The sequence below is a fragment of the Mus caroli genome, unplaced genomic scaffold (genome assembly GCF_978045245.1).
Source record: "Mus caroli unplaced genomic scaffold, Mus_caroli_1 scaffold_2, whole genome shotgun sequence".
NCBI lineage: Eukaryota > Metazoa > Chordata > Mammalia > Rodentia > Muridae > Mus > Mus caroli.
The window spans coordinates 164,364,175-164,387,243 of record NW_028227257.1 but is presented as its reverse complement, the minus strand read 5'-3'; the positions used below and the strand labels follow the sequence as shown (position 1 = coordinate 164,387,243).

Below are 23,069 nucleotides of genomic sequence, written 5' to 3'. Positions count from 1 at the left end.
GGAACTGGTTAGTTCATAATGTTGTTGCACCTACAGGGTTACAGATCTCTTTAGCTCCTTGGATACTTTCTCTAGCTCCTCCATTGGAAAGAGAGGCCCATTGGACATGCAAACTTTATATGCCCCAGTACAGAGGAACGCCAGGGCCAAAAAGTGGGAATGGGTGGGTAGGGGAGTTGGGGGGAGGGTATGGGGGACTTTTGGGATAGCATTGGAAATGTAATTGAGGAAAATACGTAATAAAAAATATTTTTTAAAATGTCATATAAAAATCTAACCTTAACTGAAAAAAAAAAAAAAAAAGAATGCCTTATACTACTGCCATCCTGTACTCATCTAACATATGTGGCTCTCTGCATAGTCAGTTACTGGACATTGCTTTGTAGCTGGAGCTGTGTTAGCAGGTGCTCTTCTGAAATTCTAAGGACAGGGGATGATGTTCCTAGGTTGTTGGTATTTTGGAGTATCCAGGAGTCTCCTTTGTCCAGAACATGTGGCATTTGGAATCTATTCACTCTTTATTTCTTCTCCCCCCACCTTAGAGCTTCATTTTTTTTTCATTTTTTAAAACAAAGATATATTTATAAAATTCCATGAATGCCATTTTAAGTGAGAAATTAGACTTTTTTTAGACCTAAATTTCAGAATCCTAATTTGAAAGATGATCTCATTATACAGTGCACTGACACCATTTTACAATGAATCCCGATAGTTTATTTCTATGGAGATAGCAGCAAACACTCACTGACTAACTGAAGAATGGTATCTTCCTGTTTGAAAAGAGCTGCTGGGATTCCTTTCCACTTGAGCTCTCTGCAAACCACTAATAAGGTCTTTAGCTCTGTGATCTTAGCATAATTCATGGTTGTCAAGAGGAATATTTGCTGACTTAGTGGATATGTTGACTCTTATCAATGAAATGCAAAGAAGCTGGAATGTATCCTGAATTTTCATTTGAGGCCTACTGAGCCTGTGCCAAATGCATAGTGAGAGTAAGGGAGAGTTACTCTGTGATAAGCAGAGGTGTGTACTGATTTTGCAAAATGTGTTGGCTGTGTTTGGGGGGATTGATAAACAAGATAAAATACAGATATCTTCAGATGCAGAGGCAGAGATGGCTGTTCTGTTTGCTGAATAGAGGAGCAGCAACTTTCTTTCTAAAGGGATAAAAGCCAGGGGAAGGAGGATGTCTGGCTAATTCAGAGAGCTGTGGTAATAGTGAGTGTAAATGCAGGGTTTAACACAGGTTTTTAGAGTGGGCAGATTCATCCTGAGCTACTTGTGATTGAAAGGATTCACAGTTCCCCCATCCCTTCCTCCTCACCATTTAGATTACTTAGGCTCTTTTCTCTCTTGTATAAGTGTCAATGTGTTTCACCCCAACAGCAGGTTTTCAGGTCAGGGCCATTTTGCACTTCACTATTAATAGATATTTTTATAAATATCTACTTTTAAAACTGCACATAGTCATTGGGAAACATATTTTCAGTATACAGGGGGCCGGGGGGGGGGCTGCCTGTTTAAAAGATGTCCACAGCAGGTGGGTTTTGAAAGCAGAATACTTATTTTATGATGTCAGGTTCTATAACCTGCCTCTAGGCTTGCCCTTTGATGTTTGAGAGCTTCAAAAGAGTAAAGTTGATTTTCAGGCCATTGTGTTTGGCAGAGGTCCACACTCAGCAATCTCCATTCACTTGTCAACTTATCACTCACCCTTCAGGAAGAGAAGTCAGGTTTTGGTTCCTCTGTCTGACTCTTCTGCCTCACCAAGAACCTTTGGGAGTCTTCCAGTTTGTGGGAATGAACTTTGATATGGAATCTTATACTGACGTTAATATACTTCTGGGGCTTTAAGGATGGAAAATTTCATGAAATATGTTTTATAAAAAATCCCACCCCGCCCCTCTCTCTCTCTCTCTCTCTCTCTCTCTCTCTCTCTCTCTCTCACACACACACACACACACACACACAAACACAAACACAGAGTGGGGGAGAAGAAGAGAAGGAGGGAGGGAGGGAGGGAGGGAGGGAGGGAGGGAGGGAGGGAGGGAGGGAGGGAGGGAGAGAGAGGTGCTTGTTTTAATGAGATCTCATAAGAATACCTTCTGACAGGGGCAACTCTCCTGGCTGAACAAACAGAAATAGATATTGCACAGTAAATGATTTTCCAATAGCTTATCTATCATAGCAGGTTCAGGTCACCATCCTTCTTCATTGCATCACAATGGCTGACTAGTCATTATTTATGCCAAAATACTGACGACTATTTTGTGCACAAAAGCTTTGGCAAAGGACCAGTTCAGATTTCATTGTTATTTTGCTCTGGGTTTATTTCTGTCGGGTTCTTCCAAAGGGCCGCTGTGTTTTTTACTCTTCTGCCTGTTCCCTTATGCCCTTCTCAGGGCTCCGTTGTCTTTTCTTTTGGCATTATTTGTCGTTTCTGATCTTGAATTTATGTTACCTTCGAGTTCTCCAGTCTTAAGTACAAAGACCATTAAGGTAGCCAGCTAGATTTATCAATTCAACATTTCTGACAGGGTTCCAAAGCTCTTCTACAAACATGAAACATCAACTTTTTCACAGTCATGTTTTCACATCCTTTACTTAATTTTTGTTTGTTTAGCATATAATCTTCATTTTGTAATTTCTCCTGCATTTTTCATTTTCTGCTCTATGATTAAGTTTGCTTATGTACAATGGGGTAGATACCCACTCTTTGTTCTATCTATGGTTGATAGCAAAAATACCAGTACTTTCTGTGAGCAGGATTTTAGGTCATCAAATGCAGTCTTTGATAAATTACCATCATATCTCCTATTGGAAATTGCACAGTGTTGCAGAGCTCAAAGTTAAATTGTTATGGGAATTAAAAACAGAGTCTTTCAAACATGCTTCCAAAATAACTTTCCAAAGCAAATATTTTGAACTCATTGGGCACCACATAGGTAAGACATCAATCACATCAGAGGTATGCCAAATCAGAGAGCTATGACATTTGGTTAAACAGCCAGTGATGGGAAAAGGCTGGCAAGGAGTTTTATCATATTCAATTGCCTTTTTGGATTGCCTTTTTTATATAACAAATAAGCAGAGTCATGTGTATGACTTCCTTTTCTCAAAGACAAACTTGCTAATAGTTTGACAATAGATTTGAAGAATAAACTCTTGGAAAAAAATATATATGGTGGCAAAGTTGTACAGTGCTTAGTTAAAATCCCACAGTTCATAGAAGATCTGCCTGTTCTATAATTATGGGGCCTTTATCCTGACCTACATAATGGCCTTGCTTCATTTGTGTCCCAGGATCTTCATGTGTTTTTCTTTTTTCTTTTTTTTTTCTGTCTTTATTTTTGAAGCTATAATACAATTACAACATTTCCCCTTCCCTTTCCTGCCTTCCGGTGGTCCTCCCTTATAACCGTCCTTTCTCTATTCCAAATCATGACCTCTTTTTAACTTGATTGTTGCTACTAATATATACACCCTTTAAATACAGCCTGGTCACTCTGTATAATGTATCTTTTAGTATGTTTTCAGAACTGACCACTCGGGGTTAGTGGTAACCAGTTGGTATGGTCATCTCTGGGAAAGATGGTTTCTCGTACTCTGAGTACTTGATAGTTTCTTTAAAACCCATAAATGATGTTTCAAAATTTGCAAGCTCTTTATGATAAACATTTAATTAAAGATCCAAAGCAAGTGACTCTTATGCTTGTGAAATTTGCCAACTCCTATGTCCCAAAGTATTTCCACATCTAAACCTATTCTCACTAATCTTCTAAAGCTGCTGTTTTTCCAGGAAAAAAAAAAAAGAAATATATTTTCCACAGCAGATGGATTAGTAAGTTAGAAAATCCATTTTCACGTTCCACCAATTATTGGCTATACTAAGTGAGGGGTTAACCTCTTCTTGGCTTGGACACATGCACCACTAGGTCAAGTGCTACCTCAGAATTCACTGGTAGTAGAAGCTGCTAGTGCTAATGCTCTTTGGCAAGAATGAGAGCTACTTCTTTCAGACCCTCCCCCAGCATTCATGTTCTCCTGTGCATCACAATAGGTGTCAAGCTGGCTGGCTGCTCTAGCTGGAATTACACACTATCCAGACAGCCACAGTTGGTGAGATCTGAAGCTAAAGGAATGGATCTCCAGTTTGGAAAGTTGCCATGCCCGAGCACAGCACATGAAAATGCTCAAGACCTATGAACTCCAGCTCCTTTCATTTTATCTTAGAATTACAAACAAAACTGACAGAAAAGTACAGGTCTCCAGGGAACACTCCTGGGAACATGCCTGGATAGGTTTTCTTTGGACCCAGTATGCATATCTAGCTGTTACTAGATTCTTAACCAAGGAATATTCATCTTCACTTAGCACTTACAAAAATGCTAAGCATAGTATGATTGACCTGTCTACCATACAACAGCTGTTTGAGGCCCAGTTCTCTTCCTGGTTGTAGCCTTCAGTTTTCTGGGGATCCAATCAGAAGACTTGTGTTTTGGGAAATGTTATCTCCTAAAATCATTTTGCAATTCTAGTAGCTTCTGGTTTTACCTTACTAGATGCTAATTCTCTCCAGAATATCCCTGGATATCAGAAAGTCTCTCATCTCTCTTATCAAAAGAGAAAAATCAAGAACATTTCATACCAACTTGAGAGACACCAAAAGTATTTATGCAGTCATGTTAAAGCGATTGACTGTCCTCTTGCTCGGGGAGCCCAGATATGTGCTCAAACTGTTGCACTTTCTGTGGAACCTGTGTTCATGTTCTTGGGAGTGTCCTGCTTTTTTCTTGAGTACTTCTCTTTGTCTTTTAACTCTCCTGCCTATGCCTATATTACAACATCTTTAATGAAGCCAGCAGCCTGTTTTGTCATCCTAGATAATCCTGAAACGCTTTTCGGGTTAAAGCCAATAGTTCTGGTTTAGCCTGAAAGAAGGTCTATAAAAGGTTATGGCTGCTCCTCAGGATTCCGAGGGTGACATTGAAGAGCTGTGTCTGTGTCCTTTGACAGCTAAGTCCACATCATCATTTCAGATTGTTTCCAGACCTGCCTTACTCACAGAACATGTAATAGCTCTGTTTTTACTGAAGCTGTGTTGGGCGTCTTCTCAGAATATCTTGACATTGGATTTTAGTTACAATTCTTCATCGCTCGCATTCCCTGAATGTACCCTTGCCCCCTTTATTTTCCTAAGAGTGTCAGAGCCTGATATTATAATAATTGTTATAGTAAGTTTTGATGAATGTCTTTTCTGGTATCTACTAGTCCCATTAGGACATATTTTGTCATGATATCATCACTACCTTCCTAACTTTTGTGTCATATTCATAGACTTATAGAATACAGATCTGAAAAACAAAGTATAAGAAATACATAATAATGCAAACGTATTGCTACATGTCTTGAAAAAACCTGTCACCTCCATGTAAAAAAGTCACCTCCTCTAAAAAAGTTATTTCCCATTGAGCAAGAATTGTTAGACATTATGACTTATGGGAGAGAAAGGCAGTAAGGGAAGCAACTCACTGAGAGCTCCCTTTTCTCCATCATAAATTTGGCTTTCAGTGAACTTATGTGGTATGGTATTCTCTTTGGATGATATCCATTGCCATTATGACTTTAGAAAAGGTTCATATTAACACATCTGTCTATTCTCCAAGCCTTTGTTTATAAAACAAACAAACAAACAAAGATTCCAGTTCCCATAATAGCAGTGTTAGATTTCTTGATGTGGAAATCCATGTTTGAAACATTGCAATGTGTTATGTATAATAACAGTTGCTTATCTTTTGTTTTATAACACAGCAGGAAGTCTGGTGGCTGTAATAAAAGCAAAAAGAGTTAAACAGTTAATGGGGACAGGAGTAAGATTTATCACTAGCAAGCATCTCAGTTACTTGATCCACAGAAGAAAGGATTTGGAAAAGTAAGTTTTGCATGGCCTTGATGAAAAACTGCAGTTCTGCTCCTCTTCCAAATAAGCAATAGGAGGTTAATGCAAGTTGATTATAAAGGGAGTGTTGTAATCAGTGGCAGGTCTGAAAAGATTAATTTAGTGATTGTGTGCAGAATAAAGTATCAGGAAGAAGTAAAATAAACATCCCACAAAAAAGACTAATGCAATAAATAGAAAGGAAGTCGCGAGGATCCTCAGTCAAGCACTGGTCGTAAGGCTTGACCACACAGAGATACTGGGTAGAAGAGCCCTGACATCTCTGTTTCTGAACATAGCCTCTGGTGGTGTATAGTAAGAAGAAAGAAATACTCCCGGAATTGAAGAGTAGAATTATAAATGATTGCAAGGTTTCTTGGAGGTGTGAGTGAAAGGTTCAAAGGATAGAAAGATAAGTACAGGATAAAGTGGTGCAAACTTGTCAAATGACACAGTTAACTAATTAACAGACTCCAGTGCCTTTGCTATCATATCTCTGTAAGAAATGTCCTAATGAATGACACAAAACAGGTATTTTTCAGATGACCTCTTAGGTAGGTCTTTGATAGTGACATTGGTACTTGCTGGAGTCAGGCAAAAGATTATTCTCTCTCTCCAAAAGTGTAAGACAATCTAGACAAAGTAGTATTATAAAAGAAAGGATCTTAGGGAGGAATGGTCACCAAGGAAAGAAAACTAGTTTTCTCAGTGATGACTCATCAAGTTAGCACTTGAAGGTACAGTTGTCCTCAGATAACAACAGAAAACAAATATCATGTATCTAGCAGCCCTTTAAACCTGGGCCATAATTATAATGCTATTTTATATCTGAAAGCTAACGAAACAAAGGGACACTGGGCTGAGATTTTTCTCCGCTTTCCTCTCCCACTGGGAATTAGTTACAAGCTGATGTGTAGAGAGGAGAAGACCCATCCACCATCTCAGTATGGCCCAGTGTTTCCCAGTTTCTGCCACAGCTTTCTACTAGGCCAGTGTGGCAGGAAACAACAGAAATATATGGTTGTTTTTAAAGGGACTATAGTTTCTAAAATTTGAATGAAGTGTGGAAGTGAGAAATGGATTTTCTTGGTATAGCTAGAATCATATATAATTCCTATGTTTATATCTGGTGAAGGTAGTTGACTTAACATATGAAAATCTTTATCAGCAATTGAAGAAAATTTGGATGACTAATATAGTCTTGTTAAGGAATTTGACAAGCAGAAGATCTTTTCACTGAACAATTCAGCATACTGAAAATGAAAGATAAGAAACTGATACAGTTTAATGGCATACTAATCCTATACTATGGGAGGATTTTGTGTCGTTTAGGTACATAAAGGAACTTTGAACATCCTATAAAATTTATACTAAGACTCCAGAAGCCTATGTTCTAGGAAAACCTTTAGTAAATGCTTGGAAGGGGTGTTTTTAAATACACATTAATGTTCAAAATGCTTATTATCCCTTGAAAATAAATTGGAATTTGGGCCAAAAAATCATCAAATAATGTAACATATATTATATTTGAATTTCTAAGTCAAGGAATACTTTTGTGGTATATTTTACTTGAGCATGTAGAAATTGTTCTTTATGCATACAACTTGGTTTGATTGTAAATAAACCTGTTCATTTTCTCTGGATTGTATTAAATGAGGCTCTGATTCACTACTGCATCCACAACCAAACATGGGATGCAACTGAGGTGGGCAGCTCAGAGCCCTTCTGTTTTGAAGTGAGAATTATGGTGCAGAATTGGTGTCAGCTAACTGGACTGCCCAGTGAATGCAAGAGCTATTGGTTCCATTGCTTACCTTCTTGTTGATGTTTTATGCGATTCATCTGTGCTTGTGTTGGAGGCATGGGGGGAGGGGCATGAGTAGCCCAGGCTAGACCCAAGTTCTTTTAAAATTAATTACTTTATTTATTTATTTAGTTAGTTTTTTTGAGACAGGATTTCTCTGTATAACCCTGGCTGTCCTGGAACTCACTTTGTAGACCAGGCTGGCCTCGATCTCAGAAATCCGCCTAGCTCTGCCTTCTGAGTGCTGGGATTAAAGGTGTGCACCACCATGCCTGGCTTAAATTATTTATTTTTTATATTTCATGTTCATTTTGGATTTTTTCTACTCAGAAAAATTTAATCATGTTTATGAAAAAGTATTTAGCTTACAAATTGTTCTTCAATCCAAATATACAACAGCTTGGAAAATAATGTGAAGAAAACAAAACCAATGTAAAAGGACAGATTAAAACAACTAATGGTACAGGTTTCATTTGGCTCAGGAGTCAAAGCTTCCGTAGAGTTCCATCTATGTCATAACTTCCTCAGCTGGCTCCTTAGAAGTTTTCCTCGAAGGTCCTGATGCATCGAATTTTGCCATTCTGTAATATCCTATAGTGGCTGCTGCTGTTACTTTAGTGGAAGATGTCAAAGCTTAGCAGTCTCCTGCTTTCTTACAGGCTTTTTGTTTGTCTGGTTTTTTTGGTTCTTGTTTTTGTTTATTCCTTTCCCTTTCTTTCTTTTTCTTCCTTCCTTCCTTTCCTTCCTTCCTTCCTTCCTTCCTTCCTTCCTTCCTTCCTTCCTTCCTTCCTTCCTTCCTTCCTTCCTTCCTTCCTTCTTTCCTTCCTTCCTTCCTTCCTTCCTTCCTTCCTTCCTTCCTTCCTTCCTTCCTTCCTTTCTCTCTCTCTCTTCTTCTTTCCTTCTCCTCCTCTTCCTCCTCCTCCTCCTCTTCCTCCTCCTCCTCCTCTTCCTCCTCTTCCTCTCCTCCTCTTCCTCTTCCTCTTCCTCCTCCTCCTCCTGTTCCTGGTTGTTTTTATGTTTTTATGGTTTTTGTTTTGTTTTTGTTTGTAATCACTGACCTAAGAACTTGAAATAGCAAGTTCCCTTGCTTTATGCATTGCTCTGTTCATGCTGTCCAGGATCCTCTAGCTCTCCTGCCTAGACTCAAACTCTTAGTCCCAAGTCCTGATACCTGGTATGTTGGTTGGGTTACTGGAATATTCCATCATGTACAGTGATATTATGTAGCTTTTATATCCAGGGATGCAAATTTCTGACCACCAACAAAATAGAGAACAGGGAAGGTTTCTGGCACTTTGCTGGCTTCCATGTTCTCAGTTCAGGCATTCCAAGGACACAGTTGTGTTAGTGCAGAGCATTGCACTGAGTGCTTATGAGAAATTCCTCTTACATTCCCCTTGGAGTACAGCATGTGAAACATGATAGCTTACCCATTTTGATGCTTGGATGTGGCTTGAGTGTGTTCTCAAAAGCTCATGCCCTGGAGGCTAGGTCTCCAGTATACTAGGATCAAAGAAGTAAAGACTTTAAAGAGGTATGGTGTAGTAGAAGTTAATTAGTTCAGGTATTTTGTCCTAAAATGGGTCCAGACAGTTCCCATAAGATTAACTTAGTTCCTGAGAGAGTAGATTTTTAAAGAAGCCAGGGTCACACTCACTTTCTCTCTTCTGTATGTAGCAAGTACTCTTTCTATTACTGTACTACATTGTCACATAGCCTGGTGACCCTCAACTCTTCCCAGCTATGTGAAGCCTCCAGCCTCTAGAATTATAAGCCCATGGGGCCTCTTGGTTTCTTTTTAATGAAGAGCTTACTCACAGATGTTTTGATATAACAACACAAAATGGACTAATATATCCTTATTTATTTTAAAAGCATTTTTACAAAGAAAGATGGCGTCATTTGGGGGGTCATTAATGTCACAAAACCGAACATTTTGGTCGTGCACCAAGCAAACCAGTTACATGTCCCCCTTTAGTTCCCCTTTCTTTTATCTTCCTGTGCTTAAGTCTAGCCCACATCCCTTTTCTCACCAGTTCAAATAAATTTGATATATTTTGAATTTCATAAATTATGTCCACTGATTTTTATATACAAGCCTTTTGTGTTTATTCTGCTGCACTGTAAAATACAGAAGACAAAAAACAATCAAATTGAAAACAAACAAAAAAATTTGGTTTTAGTTCAGAGTCTCCAAAGCAATTGAAGAGTTTGGCATGAAGGCCATGGCCTCATGTTATTTATCCTGACCTCTGGGGAAGATTTAACAACTATCCACAGTTGCTGTTTTGTAGGGATAGTAATAATCAAACCCAGACAAAGAAGAGATGGTCTCACATTAAAATAAGAGAAGATGCCTCTGAAAATAAACACATTAGCCTATGGCCCCTGGAGCAACCATGTTGTAAATGGCAGGACCACATGCCCATTCCACTGGCTCTTAAAAAGCAAGTTCCTTTACTCTTATTACCTGCTCCTATTTGTGTTTGTTTTACCCAATAATTCTCAGAATATTATACAATTTTACTATGTAATTACAAAAGTTTCTCCTTCATGACTAGCAATATTTATCATTTCTATGCACTGTTTTCCATAACTCAAAAACTTGTCATTAAGCCTAATTAAGCTTTCTAAGGGTACTACCAAAAATTGCTGGAATCAGGAAATTCTGTTCTAACTCACTGTATATCATAGATTTTGCCCACAGTTGGCTAAGTGTTGATTTAAAAATTTAGAGAGACGCAGCATGTTGAGATGTCTTAGGAGTTGGGAGAATTTTCAGGGGTCCCAACACAGGAAAGGGCGGAGATATGGAGGAGTGGGTAACTGGGAAGGATTTGAAGGGAAATAACAATCAGAATGTCATATGAACAGTATTTATTTGTACTAAAAAATAAGTACTTAAAAATTATAATGGCTCTGATATTGCTATATGTTTTCCTGAAGTTTGTATTAATATTTCCATTCAGGTCCAATGGGCACTGGGCTCATTTTCTTTTTTTCGATTTCTTTTGATAACATAGTAATGGCACTGTGGAGTTCATTTTTGAGGAGCCTGTCATTCTGCCAATAACCCTTGTAGTTAACAGGGAAGTCTGATGAACTAGTTTAAAACAATCTTGCTATGTTTCTAACAGACTGAAGTCTGTTCTGGTTCTGGGGAGGAGAAACACTTCATCAGGCCAACTGTCAATTTGTTCAGGAGTGGGCACCATGTTGTCATCATTTGCCCTTGATCAACTTTGATGAGGTCATGAATGAGGTCTGAATGTAGTTCTCTCAGCCTTCGTCTTTTATCCTCACCCCTCCTAAAGCCTACATGGAATGAACAATGAATTTAGCCCTGCAGTAAGGGTAATGTCCCTGACTGTGTGCAGTTTGAGCTGTGACCTCTATTGTCTTCAGGTCATCAGGCCTGCTGAAAACTTCACAGTGTCTCCCTGTCATCTTGTCTGCACTTCATAAGGACACTTATGTGCTTAGAGTAAATTCAATTGTCTCTTGATAGCCATGAGTTAACAGAGAGAAAAAAAGCCAGTATCTAACCCCAATAAACTCCATCCAGGCAATGTGACAATGCCTCCAATTCATTCCAATCAAATATAAGGGATTTATATTATGTTCTTCTCTGTTGTGTTGAAAAGGGTTTCTGGAGGACTGCAAATGCATTTTGACACCAGCTTCCAAATCACTTGTTATAATTTAGGACAAGACCATGTGAGAAAAAAAAATGAATTCAAATTGGATTCGATATTGTGCATTTCTCCAATTCCCTCTGCCCATTATGGATAAGAATGGATGAGACAAAAGGCTTTCCATTTTGCAAAGACTATTGACATCATCATGAATTGGTTGTGGCGTATTATAGAATTTTCTCCAGCAGCTCAACTGAAATTGCCCATTCTTACCTGATTCCCTGCCTCAACCTCACAGCCCCATTAATTACTCCTGGCTGAATGAGGAATGCCCTAAAATGTAGCTCAAGTGTTGGTGGGGAAAAAAGACGTTTCTCGTATAAAGTCTAAAAATTCATATTTATTAGAATTTAATCTTTTGACACATCCACATTGAATTTCCTATGGAGAAAATAATATTCCTTTCTTCCTCATTCTGAGCCTTGGCTGTGCTTTGATGCACAGGCTTGCAGAAGAAACTAGATCTGTTAATCAGAATTGTTCATATGCTAGGATTAGCCCAGCAAAACCAGAAGGACCCTTACAAGTGAAGGAGAGAGGACAGGGGGAGTCACAGACATTATAAGATGCTAGACTTCTGGCTTTGGAATTGGGGAAATGGATCACAGCTGAGGAATGCTGATGTCCTCAGAGAGTTGGGAAGGTAAAGGAATATAGCCCTAAGGAAACCTTGGTTTTAACTTGGTGAAACCAAGTTTTCTTCTGCCCTCTAAACCTACCTGCTAATAAACCAACTGTTTCAAACATTTTGCTCATGGTCATTTGTTACAGTAGCAATGGAAAGCTAGGAAACCATTGTATGGGGAGGCAGTCCTGGAAACAGGCTAAGAGCCCAGACTACCAGTTCTGACACTTGATGCACAGTACACTGCACTCTCTGTCCTTAGAGAAGACATTCAGTGTTTTCAGTGAGGTGACCTCCTTCCACTACTCATTGAGACTTCACACGGCTCAACATTTTCTTTCACCAAAGAAACACTGTACTTTGTGCTGTATCTGTATTTCGTGGAAAAAAAATCCATGTTACTGCATCCATCACTAATACTGCCTCTTTTCTAGAATCTTTCTATGTTCATCTCAGAATAACTAGCCTGTGTGAGTCTATGGGTGTGTGCGTGTGCATGTGTGTGTGTGTGTATCCCCCCATGTTTTGTTGTAACTAATTTTTATTTTTCCTTTTATATAGGTTTTGGACACAGTTACTTGTATTAAGTGTAGCATCACTATTAAGTATTAAAATTCAGTGATAAAATTGATAATTTGTACTCATGTTTAAGGGTTCCAGCACTCAGGAACTAAAAAAACCCACAGGCTCGCTATAGATGTCTCTCAATATCTGTATAATCAAATTTATCTCTTGACATGACAGTTATTTTATAACAAAGAACATGCTATTCACATTAATGCCTAATGAGATTGTGTACCCAGTAGGTACTTACAGAGTGTTAAATGATGAAATGGTAAAATAAACTTAGTCTTCTTAAACTATGAGCCAAACTTGAACTAGTCATTTTTATGTCATAATTATTTATAAATCAATATTCAAAGGTATTGTTAGCATTTACAACGTATGAAAAGAGTCTGGGCACTCAGCATATTGATGAAACCATCAGATTATTCTCAAAATTAATTAAGATATGTTATTTTCTAACACCCTAGGTCTCTACTGATTTTCTCATATATCAAAGGAGAAAAAATGGAGAAATAAGATCTTTCAGTGAATATATATAGCAAGGATTTGCAGAATGAATTTTTCCTTCAGAGATCAAACATAGTGCCCCCTGCATAGACAACTCTATCACTAAGGCCCACCCACAGTCCAAGAATGATTTTGATATCCTATTTTACTTCATGCTTCAAGAGCCAATACTTGACTTGACTCTTGGATTCATTTTGTCATAGGACTAGACTTTTCTCTGTAAATATTGCTTCTTGTTTTCTTGGTAAAGCCATGGTTAGAGCTAGAAGAAAATGCTATCCTGCGCTACAGTTATTTTAAACTATCAGCTCTGATAAGAAGGGAGTGAGTGTGGTTCCATCTTTATGTCATGCAATTCTTTGTGCTTCAGGTTCACATTAATACCCTAGCTCTCTTTATGCAGATGTTAGTTATAATCATGGTAGTTGTTATTTCTGAAACTCTGTTTATTAGAGAAGGGTTTTACAAGGACAAAACATCCCATTACTGTTTAGTATTTATAATAATCTTAACAGTGAATATATGTTCTGTTAGGTTGCTGATGAATCTAGATTACTACCCAGCATTCTACTTATCAAAGTCTCAGTTTTAGGAACATTCGAGAGCTGAGACTGGTTGAAAACTTGACCTTTAATAGTAGTGAGGGAAAAACAATCTGATATGCAGAGATGAAAGAATTAACATCTGTTCTGGCATGAGTAGTTCCAGGACTTGTCAGAGCAGAGGGATCTGCATTTCTTCTAGAACTGATCAGGGTTGCTGTACTGAAGACCTAAAATAATTAATACCTGCAGTAGGGGGTAAATCTGAGAGACACCCTTCACCTCAATTAAATGTGGTAAATGAGATTAACATTACAGAGCAATGTTAGAAGAAGAAATGCTAGAAGAATAAAATACCAGGGATGATGGATATGCTATGACAGAAGAAATATTCATCTCCCAATAGTCATCATACACTGTGTGCCTATTTAAATGAATAGGCAATTCAACTGGGTGTGTCACACACACAAACACACACATGATGGAGGACACTGAGTCACACAGAGTGTACTGATACTTTCAGATATACTCAATTGGCAGAGGTGTTTGTATACCTTAAAATCTATAGACCAAAGTAATGTGAACTACACTCAGAAGAAGAAAGTCAAGGGTCATGGTTAGAACCCTCTGAATGTCTGACACAAAACGAACCTTTGTCATTTATGACATTGATAATCTCAGCTTTTTTCACCACAGTAACAGCTGCCTAGCACAAATGCATAAGGAAAGCTTTTTTCTTTTTTCTTTTTTTCTCTCTCTTATTTTCTTTTTTCTTTCTTTCTTTTTTTTTTTTTTTTTTTTGGTGAGGACAGATTAGATTATCTGGGTCTGAGAATTCTAGAAATAGGAAATAACCAAGAAAGTTGCAGTAACTGAGAGGGGCTCAGCCTGGTCACAGAATAGCAGGAATTCAGAGTGGTCAGAGCAAAGAAGAAACATGTGTAACCTGGGCAAAGGCAGGTGCTAGACCTCAGATAGTCCACAGATAGGAAGGGTTTTATGATAGGGAGTTTAAGTGAGCCAGAGTCTGCATGGCCTTTGAGTGGAAGACTGACTGAGTGGAAGAATTCTTCACAGAAAATACTTTCATCATATTTTAAGAATGGTGTGCCTAGCAAAGAATAAAAACCTGAAACTGTAGAAACCTGCTGGAGATTTACTGTAGCAAGTTCAAATATAAGCCTATATATAAGCAAAAAACAAACAAAACAAAACCAAAGCAAAACAAAACCTAACAAGTAGGATTAAAAATTATATAGGAAAGCATATTTTCAAAGACTTGTCTGCAATTAGAAATACCTTGGATTTAACCCCATATACATAGATATCTCTATAGCTATGCTGTTTTGTCTAAACTCACGCTACTGCAACAAAATAGCATAAAGCAGGGTAGTTTAGAAAACATCGATATATTCTCAAAGTTCTGGAGGATAGAAGTCTGAGATATGGCTGCCAACATGTTACAGGGCTCAGAAGTGATGTCTCCTTGTGTGAATATAGTAGACTTCCATTGTATTATTACCTGCAAGAAATAGGCAAAGAATTTTCTGGGAATCCTTTATAAAAGACCCAGTTCTACTCAGAGGGACTCTCTTCTCATGACCCTTTACCTTCTCCATCTCCTACAGTCATCATCTGAGGCTCTAGCATTCTAACATATGTGTCTTGAAGGAACATTTTCAATCCACCACTCCCATTAGCAATATTGCTATCAACTCATGGAGATCTATTTTGTGTGTTCAAAATTTATTGATTTTGCAAATTCCAAACTAGAATGGTAGATGAAATACAATGATGGTGTTTTTAGTACAAACCAGAAAACAGAATGTAGTCTCTCTTGAAGTTCACAAATACAGAGAATTTTAGTATTAGTGAAAACAGCACACACACACACACACACACACACACACACACACACTCACACACAGTATTACTACTTTGATATACTTATAGTACTGGCTGATGGAGTATCGTGTCAATCTTCTGAAAATGATTTTAACTGTATCAGTACTCAAATATACATGTTTAAATTCTCATTTCTGCCTTTGGTGAAACTTACTACCTGTGTTTTTTTTTTTCTCTGTGACTGTCTCTGCCAAGGTATGATGCTCACTTTGTGTGATGTTCTCATCAACACAAGAGTCTGTCTGATCCAGACAGAAGAATTTTCTGGTTGCTAACAGACATGTCAACATCTTGAGTGACCAAGAATTGTCACCTGGTCTGTGTGGGTTCTTAGGAGCAGCTGCTGTTTAGGCCATAGAGTAAGTTATTAATTAGGTTGGCCATTCTGGGAAATGCTGGTTTCCTAAGATCCCCACAGAAGTGATGATTGTCAACTGCCTATATTCTTTCAACTGTCACTGAGTCAACACTGTATGGATTCTTCCTACATGATCATCAAACCAAAATAGCTAAAATTAAACAAACCACTGTCAACTGCATAAAACTAATAGGAGGCAAATGCAGGAAATTGCCTTTAGCACTCAACTCCAGAGCATAGCCTGCCCAACCAGAGCACTGCTTGAAAGCTGTGTTCAGAGAATAAACAGACCTGAGGAATGTATAAACATCTAGTGTGATTGCCTTAGTGAAAGGACTGCTTCAGTCTGTGCTTTTTAGAAATAGATATTTTCAGAGATATGCTTAGTTGTAAGTGAAATCTGTAGAATTGACTGCTAGTTACACGCATCATATTTCCGAAGGGGGAAACAAGAGTGAGGAGTAAATTAAATATCAAAAAGTTAATGTGCTCTTATTGGAGATGAAATGGAGTTAGCAAATGAAAATTTATATATAAACTCTGTATCTTTATACTTGGTTTTTATAATAGCTCTGTGTGTGTGTGTGTGTGTGTGTGTGTGTGTGTGTGTAATTCAGACTTCTGCAATTTCTTTATTCTTTTTTCCTGGTCAATAATTCCAGATATAACAGGAAACCTTTTCAAATATCATTATTGATTTATGTTACTGTTGAATTGGAACTGCTGCATAGGAAATAATGAGAGAGAGAGAGAGAGAGAGAGAGAGAGAGAGAGAGAGAGAGAGAGAGATTGAAACCATTTGAGACCAGAGTTGTGGGATGGAAAGGAGAGAAGGAGGTGTCCTTATGACTTATATTGGGAGCAGAATGAACAGAGCATATGCAGACACTACATGTCTGTGTTTTTGAAATGAGTAAGTGTGAGTATGTGTATTTGATTACATATAGCCTCGCTATTTACCAGAAAGTGTATAGAGCAATTGAAGATAAGACAGGAAGAAAAGTCAATGATAAATTCTATTTTGTGTTTTAATACTATGACAAAAATAAGTATGTAAAATATGAATTTTGTTCACAATCTGAACAAAAGTTCCAACTTAGAGTCATTCTATGAAAATTAGCATTCAAATAGAATTTCTGGATTTGGCTTAACCTGAGAAGATTGGAAGGGAGAAATATTTCAAATTTCAATTTTAGAACTGTCAGTCTTTTACATTTTTAGAACACTTACATTATTTTTCATAAAGTGGTTTATGGTTATCATGTTTTAAGTGATCTCTGGAGTAGTTTCAAACTTTGCTTATCATCATCTTTGCTATCAAATGAAATCAAACTCATTTTTCTAAAATTTCCACTGGAGTCTAACAGTAACTGTACTGTTTTGTTGACAAAATGATGATCTCCCATATCATAGTTATTGTCTTTTTGTTTTAAGGAGTCTAGAAAAGAATGTGGCAGCTAGCATCCTTCAGCAGAGTGGGAAAGAGTGGGGTGTTGTAGTTAAATCATGACAAAAACTTGGCTTGAATCATGGGAAGTTTAGCAGTTTACAGCAAGTGAAATAAAGCTAGCTGAGTGTGGTAAAATGTATGGGCAGAAGTCATGAGAGCAATTAAAACAGAGTACTTGATTCAGTTGGAGTGAAAATATAGGATTGTCTCTTCAAGTTATAAAACATTGTGTTGCAAATTAGTTTTTCTCTTATCATCCCAGTTAACATTATTTCCTAAACATAAAATTAATTTGGTCATCTCTTTCTCTTCCTCTTCTCTTTCTCTTTCTCTTTCTCTTTCTCTTTCTCTTTCTCTTTCTCTTTCTCTTTCTCTTTCTCTTTCTCTTTCTCTTTCTCTTTCTCGTTCTCGTTCTCGTTCTCGTTCTCGTTCTCTTTCTCTTTCTCGTTCTCGTTCTCTCTCTCTCTCTCTCTCTCTCTTTCTCTTTCTCTTTCTCTTTCTCTCTCTCTCTTTCTCTCTCTTTCTCTCTCTTTCTCTCTCTCTTTCTCTCTCTCTTTCTCTTGCTCTTCTCTCTCTCTCTCCTCTCTCTCTCCTTCTCTGTGTTTCTGTCTCTGTATCTGTCTATCATCTATCTGTCTGTCTATCCATCTGTCCATGTATTCATCTATCTATCATCCATCCATACATCCATACATCTATCCATCCTTCCATCTATGTACTACCTACCTACCTACTGAGAATTGAATACAGGGCCTCAAGAATTCTAGGCACATTCCATACCATTGAACTTTATTAGAAGCCATTCTCTTTTTTGAATTTTATTTTTAATTTCACAGAGCAATCTTACTACATTGCCCATGTTTTTTTTAGTATCTTGAGATCTGTGATTATGCATCTGCCCTAGTGGCAATGACACTTCCACTTCTCATGATCCTCCATGCTCATCTCTCACTGCACAACACTCTTTAGTTGCTGTCAGCCCCAGAGAAGGGGCAAAGGAGCACTCTGTATAGCAGACCCAGTTTACATGCTGCCTTCAGGTATCATGAAATAGCCACATTTTAAGTGGTTAAGCTTTAGATTACTCATTGACATAAAGCAACACAGTGCTGCTAAGGTACTTGGAGGATAAATCTGACATGGTGTATAAAATATGTACACAACACCTGCTAATCATTAGGTGCCCCTGTATTACTTTAATAGATAAAGATACATGTTCTTGGTTCATTAATAAAATTGTCTGGTTTTGTTTTTGTTTGTTTGTTGGTTTGTTGTGTTGTTGTTACTTACTACAAGGCGGTAAATTGCTTGACTAAAGATTTTATTTTATTTTTCAATTTCATAGCACAGAACCTCAAACAACACAAAACCAATACTAAAACTAACAGGAATTTTTATGAGGAGCTACTATTAAGTGGGAGGCCAAGTTTCATGGATGGCAGTCTCTACAATGGACCTCTAAGCACTGATGTAAAAAATATTTTTAAAGAGTGTAAAATTCAGATCATTTCTATATTGGTTGTACATTAAAAGGGGGTCGGAGGCATTCCATTAAGCCACACCACTGTTCACTCTGTATATAGTCCGGCATTTAATGGTTTAGTACCTATAGGCATGCAAAATGTTTATCATTCAAATAAATGCAGAAGCAAATCACTTATTGTATGTTGTGCTGTACTTACAAGCAGCCAAAGACTGCAAGGATTTTCTGAACAAATTTGCTTCTTTGTAGTTCAGATTTCCATTCACCCATTTAAATATTCCCATATTGTCATTTGGTGCAGAGGGTTCTGCTTACTGCTTATATATATTTTACAGTGTTTATGTCTTAGGATTGCTAAGTTTCAAGTAACATTCTTGAAATATGATACCTTTCCTGGAAAAAAGTTCTTTTAGTAGTCTGTGTATCTATCGTCTATCTATCTATCTATCTATCTATCTATCTATCTATCTATCTATCTATGTACCTACCTATCATCTCTCTGTCTATCTTTCTGTCTGTCTGCCTAAAATTGGCTTCTCTTTTCTTTGGATGCATGCATTTCTGACTTACAGAGTTTCTCCTTTATATAAATAAGTGTTTAAAGCAATACATTTCCTGCTGAATACTATATTAACTGAATTTTTATGTGTAACATTTAAAGTTTTCTTTTTTATTTCTTCATAGCTCTCACAAACTTTTATCCCCAAAGTAGTTCTATATGTTCAAAAATATAGGCTTAATGATTTAATTCCCAAAACATTTGGTTAATTTTATAGTCAACATAAAGTGTATCCTATTGAATGGCCTGAATATACATAAAAGGCAAGTATATATTAAGTATAGAGTGATTGTAAAATTCTTTAAGTATTGACCAAATTTACTTTTAAATAGTGTTGTTACTTTTAAAAGTTGAAAACAAAAACCAAAAAGGTATTAATATATCCATGTATTCCCCCTTCAATTGTGACATTTTTCCTTTATTTTTCTTTTTTATCATTATTATTTTTCTTAGGTTTTTTCTTCACTTATATTTCCAATGCTATCACAAAAGTCCCCCATACCCTCCCCCCCCCCACTTCCCTACCCGTCCACTCCCACTTCTTGGCCCTGGCGTTGCCCTTCACTGAGGCATATAAAGTTTGTAAGACCAATGGGCCTCTTTTTCCACTGATGGCCGACTAGGCCATCGTCTGATACATATTCAGCTAGAGACATGAGCTCCAGTGGGTACTGGTTAGTTCATATTGTTGTTCCACCTATAGGATTGCAGATCCCTTTAGCTCCTTAGGTACTTTCTCTAGCTCCTCCATAGGGTGCCCTGTGATCCATCCAATAGCTGACTGTGAGCCTCCACTTCTGTTTGCTAGGCCCCAGCATAGTCTCACAAGAGACAGCTATAGTATTTTTCTTAAAGTCATATATATTTGATCCCATTTTGACTTTTTGATGAAATGCCTATTTGTCCATTGTGCACTGACCCTATATATTTTCATTTACATTGAGTCCTTATGCTAAACAGCAACATCTTAACGTTTCGCATGGTATTTCTTCTCATTCTGTCATTTAAACCATCTATATCTTTATTGTTATGTGCCTCCATGGACACCACATAGTACTCATTTTTCCGTAACTTCAATTTCTATATCTATCTTTTAATTTTTTATATTAAATACACTTTAATTTAATAATTGGTATGATGGGCATAAGTCCATACTTTTGCTATTTTTTTCTGTCCCAATAAACTCTGCCTTACTTAACCTCTTCTTTCCATATTTACCAAGAACTTTTTTGGTGTTCTATTTTATATGACTCATTGTAATTTCTTTTATTTTTATTGGCTGATTATTAGCTTATCATATGCGACTATAGTATATCAAACTACATGGTGAATATATTCATTGACTAAAGAATCATTTTATGCACAAATGACTTCGTTTTCCTTTCCACTTTATGCCATTTCTGTAGTAACTGTCATAGGTTTCATTTTTGGGTCCATTTTTAGATTAATAGTACATTGTTTTTTGTGTTACATCCATTGCTTTCAAAATAAATTCATAGGGGAGATACTTCTTAAACCTTCATCCATATCTTTATTATTCTATACCTTCTCATCTACACTCTTTCTGGTAGGTATGGTTGTTATTGATCTAGTGTCATTATTCCTAACTTCTTGAATCCTATTCTCTCAGATTTTCAAAGTCTACTTCATCTTGGATTTAATTTTAGAGAAACATTTGCTTTACATTGATTATGACTTAGCCTTTAGGCTGATAATTAGCACTGAGGAAATGAGGGAAGATCTGCATCATGTTCAATATCAATACAAAGTAATGACTATTGGGTCTGTTGATAATAGGATTCATCCCTACCATTTTTTCATGCCATGACATGTGTTAAACTTTATTTATTTGTTTTTATAATTTAATTAAATTAACTCATCATCAGTTCTGGGTAGTTTCTTCTTTTAAAGGTTTTGATATAGAACTCCAGATCTATAAAAATTGTGCAAATGTTGTTTTGTACAGTTCTGTATATTCTGTGCTATACATTACTAGGCTTGCCTAGCTTTATACTGAGTATATCTTAGCTATTTTTCCCTTGTCATTTTTACTTACAATCATCAATAATGGTATCTGGAATGAACTCTCTTCTATGGTAAAAATGTCCACTACCTAAGGAAGCCAAGTCCATTTGCTATAAACAGTGAAAAATTGTGTTCTCCTTTCTTGCCGTTGCACTGAGAAGAGCTGGCGTATGTAGATCTTTTGGGTTGACTCACAGGTCTAGAATTTATTCTTGAAAGTGTTCAGTAACATGGCACCAACATAACACTTGGGAAAAGAGCAACTGAGGAATTTGGAGGGTCCAGGGATCTACAGTATGAGTATATTATGAAGAATGATAATCATATAGTGAATGAAAGTAGCTCATAAACTGTGTGTTGGCTATATAAAGCCTGCTTTGTAGCATCTGAAAAATTTTGATTCATGAAGAATATTTTGAGCATAGCTAGATTGATATGTAGGACTCAATAACCATAATATTGCTCTGAGTCTATGTAATTATCACTGTGTTTTAGTTAAGAAAGGAAAAAAAAAACTTAAGTCCATGATGAACCAATATAAGAACAATTCTCCTTAATTAAAAGAGCAACTTTAAATAATGTTTCCCTGCTCATTGATGTGTTTGGTGAAATGTCAACCTTAAATTCTTGGTCTTCAAAAGGGCAACTTAAGATATTTAATAAAACAACGTGGAAAATTAACATGAGGAGAAAGATTTGTATGCTTTAAGGTATTTATGGTGACTTTAGAAGTTTTCAGAGACACTACCAGCAATCTTCATTTTTACTCTTAGTCATTGAACGACAATTGTACAGTATGTTTTTTTCTGCATAGAAAGTTTACTACTGATACATGCCACATTTTTATTTATTTATTTAATTTCTTAGAGAGGGTTTCTCTGTGTAGCCCTGGCTGTCCTGGAATTCACTCTGTAGACCAGGCTGGCCTCGAACTCCGAAATCTGCCTGCTTTTGCCTCCCAAGTGCTGGAATTAAAGGCATACGCCACCACTGCCCGGCTACATGCCACATTTTTAAGGGACATTGAAATGTTTATATTTACTTTGTTTATAGAAATCATTTGTTGCCCCTATACTGTACAAACATGTAAAATGCAGGCTGTTTTGTTTTTGAGGCAGGGTCATGCCATGTATCCAATCTGGCCTCTGACTTGCTATGTATGCTGTCTGAGCTAACTTTGAACCTGTCATCATCCTGCCATTTGAGCAACTGATTGCAAATTTTTAATACAGGTTGAGTAATGCTTATATGAAATAGTTAGGACTAAAGGTGTTTTTGTGGTGGATGTCTTTCAGACCCTGAAATATTCATTTACTTTCTCCTCTTGCAATGAAACCTGGTATAGTGACAGACAGGTAGACCAATGGAATAGAATTGAAGACCCAGAACTGAACCCACACATCTATGGTCACTTGATCTTTGACAAGGGAGCTAAAGCCTTCCAGTGGAAAAAAAGACAGCATTTTCAACAAATGGTGCTGACACAACTGGTGGTTATCATGTAGAAGAATGCGAGTTGATCCGTTTTTATTTCCTTGTACTAAGATCAAGTCTAAGTGGATCAAGGAACTCCACATAAAATCAGAGACACTGAAACTTATAGAGGAGAAA

The 23,069-nt window shown here is 37.2% G+C and overlaps 1 protein-coding gene across 4 annotated transcripts in view; it reads left to right on the top strand.

The window, feature by feature from the left end:
- Positions 1 to 23,069, top strand: part of Plxdc2 (plexin domain containing 2) — a 395,182-nt gene that overhangs the window by 95,084 nt on the left and 277,029 nt on the right. Inside the window, exon 2 of one of the 4 annotated variants that reach the window (XM_085835170.1) lies at positions 21,579 to 21,589. The exons of the other annotated variants lie outside the window; for them this stretch is intronic. Within the exon in view, the coding sequence (XP_085691296.1) occupies positions 21,579 to 21,589 (11 nt within the window). The remainder of the gene's footprint in view (positions 1 to 21,578; positions 21,590 to 23,069) is intronic. 4 annotated transcript variants of the gene reach the window in all.